The 21787-nt window shown below is 30.3% G+C and overlaps 1 protein-coding gene across 1 annotated transcript in view; it reads left to right on the top strand.

Moving 5' to 3' along the window:
- The window catches only part of Gp210 (nucleoporin 210), a 133523-nt gene that overhangs the window by 45975 nt on the left and 65761 nt on the right, over positions 1-21787 (top strand). The window contains exons 14-23 of the mRNA XM_076490239.1: positions 2846-2938; positions 3146-3294; positions 4615-4726; positions 4876-4938; positions 6019-6065; positions 11949-12022; positions 12619-12718; positions 17824-18016; positions 19912-20018; positions 20828-20932. Coding sequence (XP_076346354.1) covers positions 2846-2938; positions 3146-3294; positions 4615-4726; positions 4876-4938; positions 6019-6065; positions 11949-12022; positions 12619-12718; positions 17824-18016; positions 19912-20018; positions 20828-20932 — 1043 coding nt within the window. The remainder of the gene's footprint in view (positions 1-2845; positions 2939-3145; positions 3295-4614; positions 4727-4875; positions 4939-6018; positions 6066-11948; positions 12023-12618; positions 12719-17823; positions 18017-19911; positions 20019-20827; positions 20933-21787) is intronic.

The raw sequence follows: 21787 nt of genomic DNA, 5'->3' as shown, positions 1-21787 counted from the left end.
TTACATTTCATGAAAATACATTAATTATTTTCAGTCATATGATATATGTACCACCGTGATCACATGATGGTTATAAGGTTATGTAATATACACCAACCTCTGTGTATATTAAGATGATCACATGATGATTATAAGGTTGTGTAATATACACCAACCTGTTGTGATAGGGTTAAAATAATAAGACAGTAGCAAAATATTAATGTAAAAAAATGACTTCCTGTTGTTATTCAAATATTTATTTATCTGTTGTATTAGATATCAACTTCAGATACTATACATATTCTGCACTAATTCAATCAATATCATAAATCAGATTATTAGTAAACTTGTTTGAATGTTTCAGAAAGTTTTACTCTGTAAAAAAAACAAAAAACATTGGTATTTCAAATCTCAAGTGTGCTGTGTTAGCATGATGTTTAATAGGTAAAATATCCTAGACATTCAGATGAAGTAGTCTAAAAGTGTGTTTGAAAGTCATAAAAAATTGTTTGCAAATAGAGTATGAACCATGTGGAAAGATAAGATATCTGCAAATGCTGTATCTTAATTGTATTAATGTTGTATTAGTAATTTTAAAAATTACATTGAAAGAAGAGGAAAATAAGGTAAAATACAGTTTCAATAATGCATTGCAATAATGGTTTCCTAGAGAAAGTTCATACACTAACAGTAGTTACATCTTCCATGATGATGAGAAACCCACTTGAAGTAAAAATGTATCTCAGGATGGTTGGTATGGGTATTAAAACTTTTATTAAAATAAAATAGAGAACAACATTTCAACCTTATTTTATTTTATTAAAATAAAAGTTTAATAAAAATTTTAATAAAATTAAAATTAACTACTCAAGACAGCTGGTATGGATATTAAAACTTTTATGTTTTAATATCCATACCAGCTGTCTTGAGTAGTTAGATCTGTTGCTTTTATAATGGTATAAACATACAGTGGTGTTTGATATTTTTACCTCCATTTAAGTGCATATATACTTGCATCAAAATATCATTTCTAGATTAATGCATATTTAAGAGTTTTTCTCTATTATAAAGTTCAAATTGTACTTTTTCATAAAGTTGTAACAAAGAGCTTTTATATTTGATAAATGTTTGTTTCGGTATATTATGTATTTCCTACTTCATTATCTTCAGAATTGTTGAGGGATATAGTAATTCACAAAGCAAAAGTTTCTCAACTGAGCATTGTGTGGAGAGACACTTCACTGAAAATGGTATTTAAATTAAAATACCAGGATTGTAATCATTGGCATTTGTACACAAATCATCAACTTGAGAAGATTTACATGAAGAACAATAAATATTTATTCAGTTTTGACTTTTTAATAACATCGGATATTCCTTGTAATTAGTTTTACTCCCAAACAAATCTTTCAAAAGTGTTATAATTATTGATTGAAAAATTACATAACCTATATGTGTTACATGGCAGCTAAGGCTTCTTTCATGACTTTAGGGTGATGTTTTGCTTTCTCTCAGGCAGTAGCTTACCTGGGCTGATTTGTTGACTTCCTCTCTCTATCACTGATTTATTACAATGGTTTTACCTTAGCATCTGTTTAAGTTTTTGATGTTTTCTAACTTCTGAAAGCAGCACAAAAATGCCACTTACTCTGCAAAAACTCATGGTCACACACTGCACAAGTTCTCTGTTCACTGGGGCTATGCTAATTCAAGGCCACTTGTGTACTTAGTCTGAGGTTAACCTCAAGTAAGGACTTTTCCCTGTCATGTTGCCTTTTATCTTTTGAGTTTCCATTAAGTTTGTTAGCTTACTCTTTACTATTCCTAAGTTAATGAGTTCTCATTAATTATTTTTTTTACAAACATCTGTACACTTGCAAACCTTCAGCAAGATTTAATACTTTTTTCCTGTATCCTCTCAATGGAAAATAGCTCATGATATGAACATCTTGACTGACTATGCAACAAAATGATGCCTATGCAGTTATGGAGGAATATGTTTATACTCGCATGTGGCTGCATACTTGGTCTCTAACGTTTTTTTATAGCACTAGTTCATAATTCTTACTGTCTGTAATAGGAACATTGCAAAGGAAACTGTTGGATTATATAGTCTTAATTCATTCCAAATAATATTTCCACTCTGTAATATTAATAATAGTAATAACTTTACCTTTTCATTTGTTTCAAAATTATTACCACATACATTAGTGTCAATGGGAAGACTTTTTAATAGCTTATGTAGATTTATTACAATATCTTTCACATAAGCTGTTTCAATATTAGAGAACTACAGGAAGCATCTGTAATTTCAACTAATTTCTAGTGTAAGAAAATCACACTTGTGAAATAAATTGGAGATTAAAGCAAAAGCTATTGTAAGTGTTCAAATAGATTATATTAATTTGACCCACAATCTTTAAAGGTGAGATTAATTAAGAAATGTACAATTATGTTGCTTAAAAGATAAGTATACGTAAAAGTATTTTATGATAAATTGAGATTTTCATGGCATTGAAATATTTTTAACTGTTATTGTGCACGTCTTCAAATGTCCTCATCTCTGCAACTGGTGGCTGTTGATATATAATTCTGTAGATAGATATTTTGGTTTGTTATAACTCCATAAAATAGAATAATCTGTCTATAAACGTTTTTCATATGTAATTTATTTCTGGAAACATTCTTAGATTTCTCTTAATTATTGTTAATATTGTACAAATTTTGTTAACTTAATAGTATTTTAGTGCAAACATTAACTATAACTCGACATTGTTTGCACTATAAAATAACACACAGTATTGTTTTAATGTTGGAAAAATTATTTGAAAATGCTCACTGAATGTTGTGGAATTGTTTTCAACAGTAAATAAGACAAAGAGAAAAACATTTGATGAATGTTTGGATGTTCCTGTTGATGTGGATATTGTGGAAAAAACGGTCGTTTTATTTATAGAAGGTGAGAACTAATACTTTTTATTTTTAGCTGTATTATGTATGATTTCAAATATTGTATTTATTTCATGTCTGTTGACACTAAAGCTCTTTATTGTTTTTGTATGCTTGCATATAAATGTATAGTTGATTTAATTAATGCATTGTCTTTATATTTTAGGACTGTTAAATTTCATTACATTTGAGGTTTTTCTTTTGTTTGTATTTATAGACAGTAAGTTTCCACCCTTGGGAGGAGGGTGTCGCAGTCTTGAATTTGTTTGTAAAGACAGTGGTCACTCTCGGATCTTTGTAAAGTACGATGTTGCACCTATACATCTCAAGACTACAGCTATAATTGGTTGCTTTAAACCACTGAAGGTTTGTTCTTAAACTTTAGTTTTCTATAATTGATTGATAAATTTGTTGATACTAGATCAGTTTTTCAAACTTTTCATTTTACTGTTATTAGCTGCAAAAATTATTAATAATTCTGTAATTATTATATGTTATTGATTTTAAATAATTATAATAAACTAGTCATAAAGATTTACCTACATGAAGTAATTTACTACTTACCTACATGCAATGGCTTTGTAGATCAAAAAATTTTCTATAATGTTAAAAACTGAAAACATATTTTAAAGGCAAAAGGTAAATTAATGTATAAAATTTGCCATAATATCAGTAAGTTTATTTTGCTGTTAGTGATGTATAAAACGTATTTTTCAAATGATTGAATAATTTCACCTAATTGTAAATTTTGTTTTGTACAGATATTCACCAAATTGGACAAATAAATTGAGTCTTCAATCTTTATGCCTACTTTAAAATCAAAGATATAAAACTGCAATTATTAATATTAGTCTTATATTACTAGATGTGTAACATGACTGCACATGCACTGCATCAATGTAAGTTATGTAATGTTAGCTAGGCATGACTAGAAGGTCAATATAATACAAATTAATATATATGTAAATATTATATTACTAGATGTGTAACATGACTGCACATGCACTGCATCAACGTAAGTTATGTAATGTTAGCTAGGCATGACTAGAAGGTCAATATAATAAAAATTAATATATATGTAAATATATGGTGTTATGAAACTTAAGCTACTTTTGTATTTTCGTGGTATAAAATGTATATATAAATATATATATCAATTGTTACTGAAAATAAACATTTGAAATGTATTTAGGAGGTTTTAGAAATTATGCAAATAACTTTTGAGAATTTTAAGATGAAAATTAGATTTCTTAATTATAACATGAAATCACTTTGTATTCAGATTAGTAACAAAATGCACCATTTTTACAAGCAAATCTTTAGTAACGATATTTCATTAAAAAAATCCTATTTTTATTATACAAAATACTTGTAATCTTTACTAAAGGTGTACCAAACATTGTGAAGATGCACATGCTGTATCATAAGTTCTAGTACAAATACATAACATGTCTAGATATGTAGATGAACTCGTATATTATACCCAAGCCCATAGCAAAAGGTGCTAATATCATGTAATAGTTTTTTGTTAAAATTTTTACATTTGTTCTTCTTTAATGGTCTCCAGTGGGTCAGTACTGCAAAATGAATTTTGCTACTTATGGTGAGCACAGTAGAGGTAGTTCATTGTGTAGCTTTGTGCATAATAACTATCAGCCTTTCTTACTGGTCTATAATTTTGCTTAGCCGGTTCATCCTGTGCGAGTGGCTGTTCTTCCAGTAGGATCTTCAAAAGAAGTTGTTTTTGAAGGAGGACCCCGACCTTGGCCAATGTATCCAAAAGGACACTATTCAAGCTGTAAGTCTGTATGCTGCCAATGTTTTTAGTGTGTCAGAAATAAAGATTGAATTTTTGTGTATTTATATTTTGTTATTCATTCACAAAATATTAAAATGTGGTAATTTAAGAGGGAAATAAACACACAAAGTAATTTTTGTTCTTTATAGTGGTTGCAGAAAACAAGACACTAGTGAGAATTTTACCAATGCTAGATCCGTACCGATATAATAGTAAGTGTAATTATTTATATTTTTATAACATGTTCCATTGTTGGGCAGTTCTTTCAGATTTTTCAAGTAAAAATAATTCCAAGTCTAGCCCATTTAGTGATAATGAACAAATTTATTTCGTCAATAAATGTTTGCAACATCTATTTTCACATGTAGTCTTAACTTCAAATAGAAAGGTTTTCAACAGTAATTCTTGTAATATTTAACAGAAATATTCTTGAGTGATAAGTAATGGCAACTGAGCTATTAATAACTTTTAACTACTTGTATTTGCACCACATTCATTTCTCTCATGTACAGAAAATTTCTAGATTTTAAGACTACTTTTACGAACTTTCACAATTTTGATCTCAAACAATCTCTAGTAAATATCTAAATTAAAATGGTTAAATGTAATTTACAATAATATTCTACTGAACAGCATGTTAGATTATCTAGTTTGGCACACGTTTAACAACACTTATACAAAGACTTACTTGACAAAGAATAAAAATGTTCAGTTATCACCTTCAACCTTTTGTGATCTTAGGACTTTGTTGCAACAAAAATGTTAGACATAAAATACTAAAGATTTTGTATCTTAATTGTAAAATTAGATAATGTAAATAATGGTGTATTTGGAAAGAACAACACTTTCTGAAGAGTTAGAAAAAAATGTTGAGATCCAAGCTTTGAATAAAAACAAGACTTTTGTCATCAGAGAAATAAAATGGAGCTGTTTTGAATAATTAATTAAAGGAATTACAACACAAGTTAGTATGCTGATTTCAGTAAAGTATATAAAATTGGTATTTATAGATGTAACATGATAGCAAATGGATTCTAAATCATTACAAGCCAACTACAATAGATTCTGTTTCAAATAATCAATGAAATGAAAAATTGAAATGTGCAGAGTTGCAACATTCATGAAGCAATAGCAACTAAATAATATGTAGAGTTGACTGAGCCCCCAATTTTTTTCTGAAAATAATTCAAATAATTGAAAGAAAAACAAAGAAAATGAGTAATGAAAATGAAGTGAATTTCAGTTTTGATCTCAAGAACTTTCTGTACCAATCTTATGTTTTCTCTGTATAGAGGACCTGCACATATTTCGTGTGGTTTGCCTTGATCTCGGTGAAACAGTAAGTATATTTTAGATTCTTAAACAACAATTTTATCTAAACCATTCATTTTAAAAAAAAAATGTGTGTTTGTACACATATAGTTGGCAAACTTCTGTGCAGGTGTCTGTGACTTGGTGATCAATTTCAGCAATAAACAAATATCACAGTGTCCCCTTGTTTAGAAATAATATATTAAAACAAGTCAAACACATATACAAATATTCATTACACTCTTGGGTATATATTTTTTTGTCCATAAATTGGTTCAATTACTTTAGAACACAGCTTCACATGACAAATTATTCTTCTCTGCTCTGTTATTAAAATACAGTCTGTAATAATACCAGTTTAGGAATTTTCATTGTATGCTCTTCATGGCTAAACTTAAGCTTATGCAGTCTAGATCTATAGAAATTGTTTCAACACATACAAATGCACTGAAAGAGGCCTAAAATATTTTACACTGCGAGATATTATGATAAAAAATACATCATGCAATAATACAATTGCCAAATGGCAACAGTTTACATAATGTATGATTTGTAAAGTTATGTAAACAAACCTGCAATAAAGTATTGCTTCTAAAGGTAACTGAATTTAACACTCATGTTAAACTGAACCATTTTTGTATATTTAACAATAGTCCTTTCTTCATGAAAATATTTACAGTATTTTTATACTATATACAAAGAATGTTTTCCGTTAATGTGTATACAAAGTCCACTCTTACATTCTGCACTAACATTTGCAGTTACCTTAATGGCCTCAGTGTGGAACTGGTAGTGTTTTGAAGGTATAATTCTCACCTTTTCATTCTTGTACTATTGATTTTGCACATCTGGATGTATCCAAGAGGTTTGATGGAAAATAAAATGGTTAGTCTCTCTTACAGTCAGAGAAAAGTTATTCTTGTTACTAAACAGGTTTTTTTTTCATGTTTCTCACAGGAAACATTTCATTCTCATGAACTGCTCCAATTCCATCATCTGTTGCATCGAACTGAATGATAAATAGCTTGATGAAGTCTGACATTTTAGGGATAGGTTAACTTTCTTGCATATTCTTCAACTTCTGGAATGCCATCTACTGTGGTTGTTCCCACTTCACCTTATTGTGTTGACCTTTCTTGGTTAGGTCTGTCAGAGGTGCAGTGACTTCAACATAGTTTAAATGAACTTCATATGCTATACTGCTAATCTCAGGAAGGATTTGACTCTCTATTTGGTTGTCAGAGCTGATGCATCTTGTAAGTGGGCTTGCTTCTCTTTCATGGCTATCTTCGTCACCCGCCTTGTGCCCAACAAAGTCCAGCAAACATTTTGCACTCACCTGAAGAGATCTCTGTGTTTCTCCATGTGATCCTTCCATCTTGTTGAGTGGATGGTAATGTCATCCACATGTGTTCAATGTTGGTGGTTTTGTTCAACATTTCTTCATTATTCAGTTGAATGTTACTTTTGTGTTGACTAACCCACAAGTCATCCTCTTAATTTTGTAGTATTTGTCTTGTGTCACAAAGGCTGTCATCTCCTAATATTTTGTCTACATAAGGATCTGCAAATAACCTTTACTGAGATTGATCTTGGTAAAGAACTTGGCCCCATGTATTTTTGCCATGTTAACATCTGGATTACCCATAGGTTCAAATTCAAACTTCATTTTGAGGTTCAGCTTCCAGTTATTTATGCAGATGTGGTCTGAGCTATTCCTCTTTTCATGGTTCTCACTGGTAAACAGTAAGCTGAATTTGAAGGCTCAGTGATTTTGGCTTCTAACATTACCTCAGCTTTTTATTTGATCAGGTTTCTTATCATGTAGGGCATTTGGTAGAGCTTCACCTTGACTGGATCTCTGGTTATAGTATTAATCTTATGTTGCACAAGATATGTCTTATCTATCTGTAAAAAAATCTGCATACTGGCACAGTAGGTCTTGTAGCTTTTTTTTTTTTTTTTCTCTTTGCTAATCAGTTTTTAACTGATGTTCACATTTTTATAGGTCTTATTTACTCTTAGTGGTCTTATGTCCAGTAGGTGTTCATCTTCCATGACAAATCACTCTCATCTGGTTCTGTTGCTTTGACAGCCACACATACAATGTCCATTCGTCATTTCATGACTATACCTGTTAGGTTTTCTTCCTTATCAAAGTACATTTACAACAGACTGATGATATGATAGATCTTGGTTTTTCCATCTACTTTCATTTTATAGACCATTCTGTTCACTTCTTTCTGCACTTAAAAAGGTTTTTTTTTTCCACTGTAGAATAAGTTTCTTGCTGTCTGTGTGTAGCAGAATTAAGACCTTCATTCTGACCCTGAAGCATCGATCCTTGACCTTCTTGCTGTAGAAGTGCATCTGAATGGCTTGAGCTACATACATACTTTCTTGAGTGAGTTAACAGGTCTCCTACAGATTTTATCTGAAGTTTAATACATACTAGTATGTGTTCTTGACTTCTGACTCTCCCATGCACAGGTCTTTCAGTATCTGTATCAGTCTCTGTACTGCTCTTCCATACAGCACTCAAATAGTAAAAATATTATACTTTCTCTTGAGACTTCTTGATAGGTAAATAAAACTGCCTGCTTGTATTTGTCCCAGTTGTGCAGTTTCTTTTGAAACACCTTCTTCAGTATGATCTTTGAGGTACTGTTGACCCTTTCACAACATTCATTACATATTGGGTTGCATGGGGTGGAAAAGAGCTGTCTTGTGTTTATAAGTCTGCACACCTGAGGTAAACTTGGTCAATCTTTCACCTAAGAATTCTTTTTAAAAGCCTATTTTGCAGAACACTTTCAGGAAGCCTTCTGCTGCTCTCTTCATCTTTATTTTTGACAGTGCTATGGCTTCTGAGTAACATGTTGCATAGTCAACTACTCTCAGCACGTTGTGATTGCCCCTGTCATATATAGGTGATAGTGTTCTGATCAAGTCCACAACTACTCTGTTGAATGGTTTTTCTATGAGAGGCATCTTGCACAGTGTTATTTTGGCTGCCTTTCATCTAGGTACTGTCTCATGATTTGCAGAATCTGTTCACATAATCAATGATCCCCAGCTACTGGAAGTCACTGGTGATTCTGTGTACCATCTTCTGCACTGCTAGGTGTTTTCCCATAATTTATTCATGGGCCAAATTCATCAGTCATGTCTAATATTGTGTGAGTATTATGATTTGTTTTCACTTTATAACTGCCTTGATAGATTCACTAAAGGTCTCCTTTCTGACACTAAGTCATCTCATTTGTCTTGTTCTCCACTTTCTCTCGTGCACTGTCCCAAAGTTTATGCAGTGAAGGGTATTTCTTCTCTGCCTTTTCCAGTTCCCATACATAAATTGGGATATTATTTTCTGGACTTGAAGGAGCTTCATGTCTTGTTTGATTTTCTTTACTTGAGCTCTTGTGGTGGCTGCAGATGCCTCATCAGTCTCCTTTCTTTTTGGTTTTTCCAAACTTCTACTACCTAGTATGTATCCAGTTATCAAGTCATAGATTGATGCATTCATATATGTGGCTTCAAGGTATCCCATGTATTATAGTGTGTCCACTTTTATTCTTGCTATAGGAAACTTTTACATTGTCCAATTAGTCAGGACACACAGATGAACCTTGCCTATCATGTAATCATTAGATACTAGACTAGTTCTCACTGCTGCACTACTGCACCCAGTGTCTTCAGTACTTTCACTGTCTTGTCTGCAACATAACCTTCATCTACTGGATTGTTGTGATTTGTTGGCCCCTCTTGATGTTTGTCATGTGCTCTAATCACTACTGACATTGTTGGCCCATTTTCTAACTTAAGATGATCATCAGTTGTGGACTGTTTTATCATAGAGATAGCACTTCTTGTAGTTAGTGTAACATGTTTCTATTCTGTTATATCTGGCAGCAGCATTCATGTTGATAGTTATTCATTTCTTGTTTCTTGCTAGCACCACTTTGTAGGTATCTCCAGCTGCTTTTTATGTTGATTTCTGCTGTTGGTTGTTGGTGATGGGTTTTGGACTTGTACTTTCTCAAAAGTGTCCCATTTCATAATAAGCACAGCATCTCTTCTTATTGACTTCTTGTCATTTTTGGTGGTCAGCTGCCACTGTTTTCAACTATAACTGGTTATTCTTGGGCTAGCCAGATATACTTTCTCCATGAGTTTCCATATGCAATTCTACTAGCTTGGTCATCTTGTCCATGTCTGTTGATGGTCTCTCCATTAGAAACAGTGACATGTCAGTTTATCATGTGATCTTAAGCTATTTATGTATTAGTAGATCTTCCAGTCCTTCAAAACTATTTTCACACTTGATCACGTAAGTCCATGTTTTGAAGTATCACTATTGATGTTCCAAAAACTGAAATCCAATCTCTCCATTGTCAAATTTAACTTCCCTGAATTTTGATGAAAACCTTCAATAAGCTTATAGCATTTCAGTAAGTCCACTGCTTAACTTTTCATATCCCTTGGCATCTTCTAACATCATGCCTGCATACACTTGTATGCTTTGTACTGTGAGGAGTGGGCTGAAACAGGCTGCCCATACACCCTTGTCCCAATTTTGACTTTAAGGAAATCTTTCTTACCTCTCCAGGAAAAGTGTCTGTCATCTTTCTTTTCACCAGATTTGGACAACTTGGGTAAACTGGCTCTGACCCAATTGTCGTTCTTGGGTTTCCTATCTCTCTGTTGGGTGAACTTGGTTATCTCAGTTTATTGTCTTATTATCCCTATTTCTATTCTGTTTTTCTTTCTTTTATGTTGATGTTCTCTTTCTCGTTTATCAAACTCTCATAGATTACCTTTTTTTATGTATTGAGAAGGCTAATTAGAATAAGTGTCTGTAACTTGTAGGTGATAATTTTCAGCAGTAAATAAATAGCACAGAGTCCACTTGTTTGGAAATAATATATCAAAACAAGTCAAATGTACATTCAAATATTTGTTACTGTGTTGCCATAGTTGTATTCAGAGCTTTAAATAATTGTCTGCCTTTCATCAATTCCACATAAACTGGTTCTGTTACATTAGAACACAGTTTGACAAGAAATATTTTTCTCTAATCTGTTTTTACAATACAGTTTGTGATAATTTCACTTTAGAAATTGCCACTGTATATTCTTTATAGATAAACTTAAAATAACACACTCTAAATCTAACTCTGTTTACTGAACTAAATTTTTAATGTATAGAAGCCTAGAATGTTCTACATTATATGAAGTGCTATGATGCATTAATGCTCAATTAAAACAGCAAAAAGATTCAGATGGTTCTAGTGACATGATGCAGTACTACAACAGTTTCCAGTTCACAACAACTGAACTACAGAAGATATGGTTCATAAACAGTTACTTTATTGCAGGTTTTCTTATGCATCACATCTAAAAATAACTAAATTTAACACTCGTGTTAAACTGAAACATCTGTACATCTAATAAGTTTGTATCCTTAGGGTTTTTCCTTAGAGCGTGATCAGCATTTGGATATAACCCCTATGTTTTTTAAATGGTTTGAACATGTACTTTCAGTTTGTAATGCTTTAGAAAAAAATGTTAAGTTGAAAACATTTTTTATATATGATTTGCTTGGTTTTAAAACTGTTGTAATGCTAGTTTTGAACAAAGACTAATTCAGTTTATATGTAATGTTAGTGGGCATTGTTAGTGTTGAATTGCTAAAGCAAAAAGTTAGTTTTATGCAAAGTTTAAATATTGATATAAAAAAATCATTTCTGTACCCTTGTAAAATTGAGGCTCATTTATGAATATAAGTAATAACTAAAACTTCTTAATGTGCATTATAAAGGCTTATATTGTGATATTACTGATTTTTATAATTTTTTTTTCAGTGATGGATTTTGTTTTTTCAGTGTAATGTGACTTAAATTTTATTTTAGCCTTTAGAACTAAATGTTGGTAATGAGAAGTCAGCCACTCTCTCTAGCCCTGCACGAAGTCAGTCTACCATTAAGTAAGTTAATAATTTTTGTAACTTTAATAGAGAGTTTAACATTTGAAAAGTTTACAAATAATTGCTTTTATAGGTTAAAAATTGTAATAATAAGCTACAAATGGTTCTTCTGGTTATAAATAAGTACAGGCATCCAGGTAATTATCAATGTGCATAGTTTTTGTTTTATTTTATTTATATTGAACACACCATTATAATATGCATTAGTTTGAACCATCGTTTCTCCAGATCTTAACAAATTGTGCATTTTGTTACAATTAGTAAATGAATAATTTTTAATATAGAAGTTTTGTTAAAAAATTGGAAAGGATAGTAAATTTAGTGTGTTATCTTTCAGTAAACTTGTAAGCCATTTTTAACTAAAATGATTAATTTTTACTTTTAAAATTAATGAATAAAACTACATTATTTGCCTCATGAGCAATGGTGTAGTTGAACTGTTATAAATTCATAAGTTATTAGTCAGTATTAGATAAGTAATACTGTGATATTTATATAAATTTATGTATGTGTACTGTAGAAAAGGCATTTTTTTCTTTTTGTTTTGACATTGTGAATGTTATATCATTATATGACTTCTGTATCTGTTTAAATAGGATCGTTTGTGGAGAACCATACTCTCTCCACCTGAAAGTGAAGCTCCAAGAGGTCAAAGGACAAAAGACTCCTTGTCCTATATCAGACACTGCTGTAAGAGTGAGTATCCTGCACATAAAGCAATACATTATAAGCTATTATTTTTCATATGAATTTTACAGAAATTTCACATTTTATCTTCTTTCTCTATATAGTTAGAGTTTGGGTTGGGAAAGTTTTTATGCCCTCAGTGTCTTGTGAAGCAGTGTATGTCATATTAGTTTGTTCCTGTGTGTTTGTTTCTCTCTCCATCCAAACTTGTGAACATAATATCTCAAGAATGATGGGTGGAATTTGGACCAAACTTTAAACAATAGGTACAAGATAAAGTTATGGTACTAATTAACTTTTGTAAATGGGTCGAAGGTCAATTATATTAAATTGGGTGGGTCTTAAACATACTGTATAGCATTAGTGTGCACATAGTATTGTATTAACATGAACAGCACTTGGTAAATGATTTTTGATAAATAGTCCAAGAAGGTTGAAACCCACAATTGAATAAAATTACTGAGTAATGAAAATTAAAGTAATTCAACAATATTAAAACTTTCTTTAACCTTCTCTAAATTTAAAGGTCAAATAGTGTATGTCATGCCATTTTAGAGTTAATTTCTTAATTTGAAAGAAAATGTTTAAAATAAATGTCAAATATGCTTTTTGTGTGTGTATTTTGTGACATCTTGTATTATTGCTAAGTTTACATTTTATTATTCCTACCATTCATTGACTTTAATGGTTAATAAATTATAAATTCAAACTTTAGATGTTTATGAGCTAGAGTATAAAATAAGATGCTCACATCTTGATATGCTGAGATATCAATATATTTTGCAAAACTATGAGGGTAGTCATGCCTGTTACTCCATTTTTTTTAAACGTTTTGTCTACTTGTGCCTACTTCTTTTAAGTACATGTTTATAAACAAAAGAAATAGCACATTCCAAATTACATTAATTTGACACATTTTTTATTGGCTTGAAGAGGAAACTTGTAAATGATAGATGTTAAAGACTATTGAGTAAATTACTGGGATAAACAGAAATGATTTTTTTTCAACCTCCATATAGTTTAGTGAGAAAACCAAATAAATTATAGTGGTTTGATATGCATCAATATGGTAATGTAGGAATTTTATGGTTTTCTAAAGTACATCTTTGAAATTGAAAAAAATTTTTTTCTTCTCGTAACAGAATAAATAAGGCTTTTGACAATGCTTAACAAGTATTACACGATGGTGAAAATCAATTTCATAACATCATAAGTGTTAGGAATCATCATTTTTTTAGTGTTATGGTTTAACGAAAATAACAAATTAAGCATTTATGTGTAAACAGTAGTAATATATAGAAGTCCATGAGCACCTACACACTTTGTACACTTATACTGCTAAATTCTGACTACTCCGATAAGATAATGAGCATCCTTATGTCTAATAAATTCATTGGATTGGCCCAAACGTTGTACTTAGGCATATATTAAACATTTTCTCTCACTTTTATTGCTTTAGACAGTTCATGTTGCATCTATTGTACTATAAACAAGCTTGTAAGCCCTCTCCAAGTGTGTTCTTGGAGTTAGGATTGTATTAAACTGTGGTAAAGTTCTATTAATTGTACTGAATAAACTTATTTACCACCAATAAGGTATTTTAGTGGCATGTACACAGTTTGTTAGATTAATGGTAGGAGCAGTGATCTACTGCTTTATGATATGTAGATTTGTACTTCAGCCACTAACAGTAAAATAAACGTAAATAAATGTGAAAAGATAAGATGCAGAAACTCTCCTGGTTTATGCCAAAGAAGATAGAACAGAACATCTCATTTCCCATTTTTCAACCTTTAAAATTTTAAGGTGGTTATAAGTTTAGTGAAAGTGACCAATCCTATATAGAGTTTAGGTAGAGAAAATATAGTTTTTCTGAAAGAAATGTTTGATATTGAGGAGGTTTTAGAGATTATGCAAATGAAATTTGAAAATTTTCAGAGGAATAAATATATTTTTAATCTTAAGATGGAAAATCATTTTGCACTCAGAACAGTTACACTGATTCCACATATTCATGGACAAGTTTTTAGTAAAAATACTTAATCAGAATTTTTGTTGTATTTGTGTACAAAAGACTTGTGATGATTATTAAAAACTAAAATTTTGTGAAGATACGAAAATAATTTTAAATTTTATGGTATTTGAATTTCAATGGTCACATTGGGGTTAAGTGATAGGTGTAATCCACCAAGTCAGTAGCAAAGAAGTTAAGTTACAAGATAGGAATTCTGGTTTGATTTTATGTTAATTAATAAAAGTAAAGGATGATTTTTTTTTTATTTTTCAGTTGTTAATGATGTGTGCATTTATTTGAACTTGTAAATGTAGCATTGTAAGAAATATGACTTTGTCTTTCAGTATATTAATAGATATCTAGGCCTGTTTCATTGTAAAAATCAGTATATGGTTGAAGTTTAGTAAATTATTGTAAAATAATGTTTTCAGTAATGTAACTGATAAAATATTATAAAACATTTGGTTTAAGGACACAAACTTTGTTGATATACCTGTTTTTCTAAAAATAACATGAATTACAACAATTTTACCAGTTTGCATGGAATTTTTAGCTGTCTTTGTTATTGTTGTTGCTGTTTATTTGATAAATAGTGCTTCCTTATGTGTTTTGAAGAACATTACTGTACACTTTGTATAATTGAGTCTCATTAGTTATGTTGGTTGATTGAGCCTGTTTATGAGATGATAGTCACTCCAATTTGAACAGAAATACAGATAAGAAAATAAGAAACTGAACTTTTCTAAATTCTAGAAGCAGAAATACTCAAAGTTATTTAATAAAACAAAGCAACAGTGGGAAGTTTATGCTACAATGAAGACTAACAGACTCTGGGAACAAAAGTAAAATTCTTTTCTGCTGAATTATTCATTGATCTAATATGACAGTGTAACAGGTAATGTTCTTAGAGACTTTTATATTTGTAGTGTGTGGAATTCTCCAATAAATAAATGGTGGTGGGGGTGCTTGGATGTTGACTTTGCTGCATTTAACCCTATTGCAATGGGTCACTGGTCAAACACCATGTTGTCAAGTTTGTTGACTTGCATTCAAAATTTTACTGAACTAAGAATTTATGGGTTTATATCAATAAATTTGGATCAAATTATGGATTATAATTTACATTTTAGTATTATACATTAGTTAATTTCCTAATTTAAAACTAAGTATTAAAAGAACATATCTAAATATTGATTGTTGTGTGTCACATGGTATGTGTAATGGAACTTTGGTTCAAATTATTTGTTTATAATGACCAAATACAAAGTCTGTAGTATTGTTTAAATTAGGAACTCAAATTACCAGTATTGACAAGCTAGACTATAAAATTGGAATCTTCTGTCTTTTCAACATGCTGAAATACTGTTCATGTTCTAAAACACACACAGTGTCCCTGGCCATCTCTTTTCATTTTTGGAAACGTACGTCTGTCTATATCATGTGCATGATAAACATATACGTTTGGTATAAGTGCAGGTGCAGTTATTTTTTTAGAAGCACTAACATTTAAATATTCATTACAGTTTTAGTGATAATGAAATGGTACTTTGACACTAAGAATACATAACATGCACATAGCAGACAATATTCTATTACAGTTATAATTAAGCTGGCCTTCTGACTGACAGCACTTGTTCTATGGGCTACAATGCAGCATGACATATGAACTTCAAAAACAAGAAATAGAAATATTTGTTTCTTTTAATTTTGGTTTTATGTACTCTTGAAACAGTTGCCTTTCTGTTGATTATAAATAAGTTGTAAAAGATAATTTTTGGCAGTTTCTGAAAGAAAAGATATGGCAAGTGGGCTTGAGTTTATAGTTTGTCTTTGTAAACAAAGAATATTGAAGGCTATAAAAATTATTGTACTTTAGTAATATCTGTATTATGTTAGGTAATTTAAATTAAATTCTATATTTCAGAGAGATGTGGTAAATTAATTAGAGAAGAGAAGACAAAGGAAAAAAGTCATGAATCTTATATTAAAGGAGATATATGGTTAATTAAAATAATTTTACATGAAATATTAGTTAGAACTTAAATTTTGATTTATTAATCATGTTTTTATACATATACCTTGATATTAATTTTATTAGATTTTGAATGTAACCGTAAAAGACCATGAAATATATTCCTTGTAAGATAATTAAGCAACCACCTGTGCAGTTGTCTTGAATATACTGCTTCTGCTTATTTCTGCAGTGAAACAGTGTTTTGATTTCTATTTAAAATGTTGTCCCACTCCAGAAACAGGCAGTAGTAGTCCATTAAAGCCAGAATTGTATCTTTATTACATTTTCCAAAATACCCCTGACACAATCATCTGTAAAATTTGTTAAATGAATCTTTAAATAAAAAAAAAAAAAATGAGCACTGATCCTCTAGACTAAACTGTTAAGAATTTGAGCAACTTTGATAGAATTCTAACTGAATATGGATGTCCATGTAAACTGAATAACTTTTCTTACTGTTTAACAGCTTTTTACTTACATATATTACCAGAAGCAGTCTGTCATCATGTTCTTATAAGAGTACTACTATAATTCTAGTGTCTGAAGAATCAGCTTGGACAATAAATGGTTTGTTGAAGTCTGTCGCTCCAAGAATTGGCAAATTTTCCAACATGTTTTTTTTTTTTTTATTATTATTATTATTTCTGGAGCAAGTCTCTCTTGGTTAGGTTAGTCAATGGTACAGTAATTTAATATGTATTTTCTGTTGTATCCATGTAGCCCAAGGAGAGATCTGCCTGACTGTTTGGTGTATCTTGTATGCAGGTTATTTTTTCCATGACTATTGTCAGTCCCACACTTTGTGTCCAACAAACTCCAGTACATAATATATGATGGTGATGCATACTACCCTCACTTTACTCAAAAGCTCTCTGAGTCTCTTCAGGTGGTCAAAATGTCATCCATATTATGCTTGACTTTTGTGGTGTTGCACATCCTCCTCCTTATCATGTGGTTGAATGTTACTGTTGAGTTGACCAACACAAATGGCATATGTAATTTGCATGAAAATTATACACATATTTTAGTGTTAATGTTGCTAGTTGTTTCTATGCATCTAAAGTTCTCTACTGTTTGAAATATTAGGTTCCAGTACACAACTACAAACAGCTAGAAGTGGAAGTGTGGGTGAAAGATAAACTAGGAAGAAAATTTGCCAATATTTCATCTTTCAACTTGCTTTGGGAGCTCTCTGATTACACATTGGCAAAGTTGAAAGATTACAGAGATGTTATTATTGAATCTGATGGATCAAAGGGTTATCGAAAGGTTCACCGAAGTATGTACAATTTAACTAAGTTAGTGTGTATATGAAGAATGTATTTCAAAAACATCATAATATTGTTTAAAATATTTTTTCTACCAACATTTGAAGTTTTTAAGTAAACATTAAACAATTCAATTTTTAAAATTACACAAATTAGTTTTTATTAACACTATAAGTGTATAGCCATATTTTCTAAAGGATGATTCAGTTTTACTGTTAAATTGTAATCAATATTTTACTTTTTAGATATGAATAACACAATTTCAGACACAAAGATGATTCTAATGCATATTATATTTTATAAAGATGTTGTTGAACCACTTTAACTTGTATATATATTATAAGTATATTGTTAAGTATATATATTGTTATGGATGTTTTTGACTACTATTTTATTGGTTTAATATTGTAAAATTTTACCCAGTAACTTGTGTTTATAGCCTCCAATACAGATACATCAAGGATCTGGTTCTCTTTGTTTCTTTTAAATATAAAATATGCTTTGAACTGACTTTTTACTACATTCTGGATTTTCTTTCATTAGAAATTCTTATGTATATAAGGCAATATTTTTTGAAAAATAAAACTTGTTCACAAGATGTGCTCATAAGTATCACCTAATTCAATAGGGTAACATAACTTTTCCTGGAAAATAACATTTTATAATTATGTGTAATTTATAAATTACACAAATGAAATTTGAAATTTTTCAGATGAATAGTGTTTGTGTTTTTCTTATAGCAAAGCCACATTGATTCAGATGAATAAAAAAATATTATCATAATGTTAAAATCACTTTTCAGTTGGAATAGCAAAATAAAGTACTCAATATCTCTGCACATATCTTTATTAAAGATACTTAATTGAAAAAGACCTAAGTTTTTATGTACAAAAATCTTCTTATGTTTACTGAAAGTCTGCTACATATTGTAAATATACAATACTGTGGACCTGGCCTGGTCAGGTGGTTAAGGCATTCAACTCATAATCTGAGGGTTGCGGGTTTAAATCCTCATCACATCAAACATGCTCACCCTTTCAGCCATGGAGTCATTATAATGTTATGGTCAATCCCACTATTCTTTGGTAAAAGAGAAGCCCAACAGTTGGCAATGGGTTGTGGTGACTAACTGCCTTCCCTGTAGTCTTACACTGCTAACTTAGGGACAGCTAGGCAGATAACCTTGAGTAGCTTTGCGCAAAATTCAAAATAAACTAAACCAAACAAATACTGTGTCAAAAGCTAAAAGTGTAGAAATTGTAAAGAGTACAAAATGATTAAGAATTCAGTTGATTTGACTCCACTGATTTGAAAAGAGGTAATATTTAACCACTTACAATTCTGGCATTTCTCTGGAAAAAGTCCAACATATTTTACAATAGTAAAATTAAACCATATTTTACATTGAACAGAATTTAAAACTACTTGATATTACTTTAATGAACGAAATATAGAGTGCACATATTCTAGCATGTGCATAAAGTGATAGTATCATTTTTTAATGGTGAATATGAACTAAATGTATCATTTGCTGGTATATTCATTATTTAGTATTTTAAAAAAATTATTTGAAGTTTAATGTTTTCTGTATCAGTCAAACAAGGTAACTAGTTGAACATTTGGTCTTTCAAAATGGAGCTGTAATATCGGGATAAAAATCGATAAATGTTTTGATTCTAACTATAATTACTTAGTGTTAGCATATTTTTCTGATACAAAATTGTGGACAAAAGTATATTTTTTATCAATTTTCACTCTTGAGGTGTTTTTTTTACTGTATGCAATAAACTTGGGTTTTGTATGGTATATATATATATATATATATGTATGTATATAAATAAAAGCTGAAAGTACAATTTTGTGAAATAAATATTGTGATATCTATATGTGTATTTAAATTTTTCAGACTATCAGGTGATTTATCCTGAAGGAAAAGTGGGTTTATTGAAAGTTACAGTCAAATTAACTGGCTACAGAGCAGATGTTATTAAGAAAGAAAATGCTCCTCTGTTGGTAAGTAAGTTTCTTTTCTTTTTTTTTTTGGAGAGCTTTCAGTGGAGCTATAAATATTTATTTTCAGCATAGGCTTTATTACCCAAATGTGCATGAAGTTGGTCAATTGGACTGACACTATATTGGATGAAGGCATGCTAACTGTAATTCCATATTTGCTATGTATTTCTACATAAAATGTGAGAAGCTTTTATAAAATATGTTGAAGATTGTTTTGCACAAAAATTCAGTTGATACTAAAGTATTCGTACTTAGAGATATGTCTGAATTGCTGCTGTCAGTCTGACTCAAACTCTGACAAATTGGAGTGCAAGGTGAGGAGGTTCCTGTGAAGAATAAGAATGCTTTTGTGTATTGTGAAGTTTGCATTTGCAATACCTGTAGAATCTCTGAAATGTATTTCTAGATTTAGTTTTTCAATATCACTGTATATTGCATTCATATACACTGCTTTACCACAAAATGTTGCAAGGGTTAAATTTATAGTTGGTGATGTCAAATACATGATACCGTGTTGAATGGCACTCCGCAATGGCTGTAGCATAAATGCTTTCACTGCCATTCTTGCACATAGGATTAAAAGTAAAAGTGTTGCTCAGTTTTTACTCATGGTTATTTATTGCAGATGAAGTACCTATATATATAATCTAACATACAGGAACAGTAACAATTTGGGAAGTATTATAATAGAGTAACTTAAAGCTTTTAAATATAAATTTGTCAAGAGCTTTGTTTTTTTGTTATTATTGTTTCTTTGTCATAATTATTACTTTTGCACTGTTTTGCACTACATCATGTTTTTGTTTTAGGTACCACTTGAGGAACCACTTACTCAAAGTATAGAATTAGATCTGGTGGATGATCCATTAATAAAACCTGATGAAGTATCAGTTTTTAATCACCCATCTAATAAGGTGAGTTTTTTTCATTCTATGGTAACAAGGACTAGAGTCCTGTTTTATATCTTATCATATCTGGAAGTGATGTGGTAAAATTTTGTTTTATCTAGGAGTTCCAGTTTCTCACTGATGTGTAGTAGATTTGTGTGCTGTGAAAACATGCAAAGTTGCATATTTACAATGTTTGATATTAAACTTTAAAAAAAATGCTCTGTGAGAATGATAAAAACGTTTTAGATGTTTTAAGAAAGAAAGAAAGAAACAAAACATTTATTTTAAAGTGAATTGGAAAGTGAGAATGCAAATTTTAATGGAGATGGAAAAGTAATAAATAATTATTTAAACTAAGAAAAATGCTTATGATGTAGTATGAAGAACGTTTTGAACTATCTATTCCATATAAAGAAGTTCTACAGACAAGAGATTGCAAGAAAGAAAATAATCCAAAGTTTCAGATGATATTTATAAGATTTCAAAAGTTAATAAATGGAGTTATGATACTTGCATTTTACAGTTTGTAACATCACAATAGTTTTTTTTTAAAGTAATTAACAATTTTGAATCTTTTTGCTTCTAAATTTATGTATCTCTAGCTTTGTTTTATCTTTTGGTAAGTTCTCTGCACAGTTGGAAAATTCATATATTTAAATGATCTGAAAAATAAAATAAAAGAGATTAAAATACAATAATTAAAGCTAAAGATTTGACTTCTTTTTATAATTATTTCATTCAAAATGAATAATAATAAAACTTAAAATAAGGTTTTAAACTTCAAGATTTCAATTATGATATTTTAGAGATACATCATAAATCATTTTCCCAATGGGGACCCAGGAAGTATTAATTAAAAGAAAACAGTGTATTAGAAAA

Source organism: Tachypleus tridentatus, chromosome 2 (assembly GCF_004210375.1).
Source record: "Tachypleus tridentatus isolate NWPU-2018 chromosome 2, ASM421037v1, whole genome shotgun sequence".
NCBI lineage: Eukaryota > Metazoa > Arthropoda > Merostomata > Xiphosura > Limulidae > Tachypleus > Tachypleus tridentatus.
Note: the sequence above shows the minus strand (reverse complement) of the source record. Positions and strands in the feature narration are given on the sequence as shown.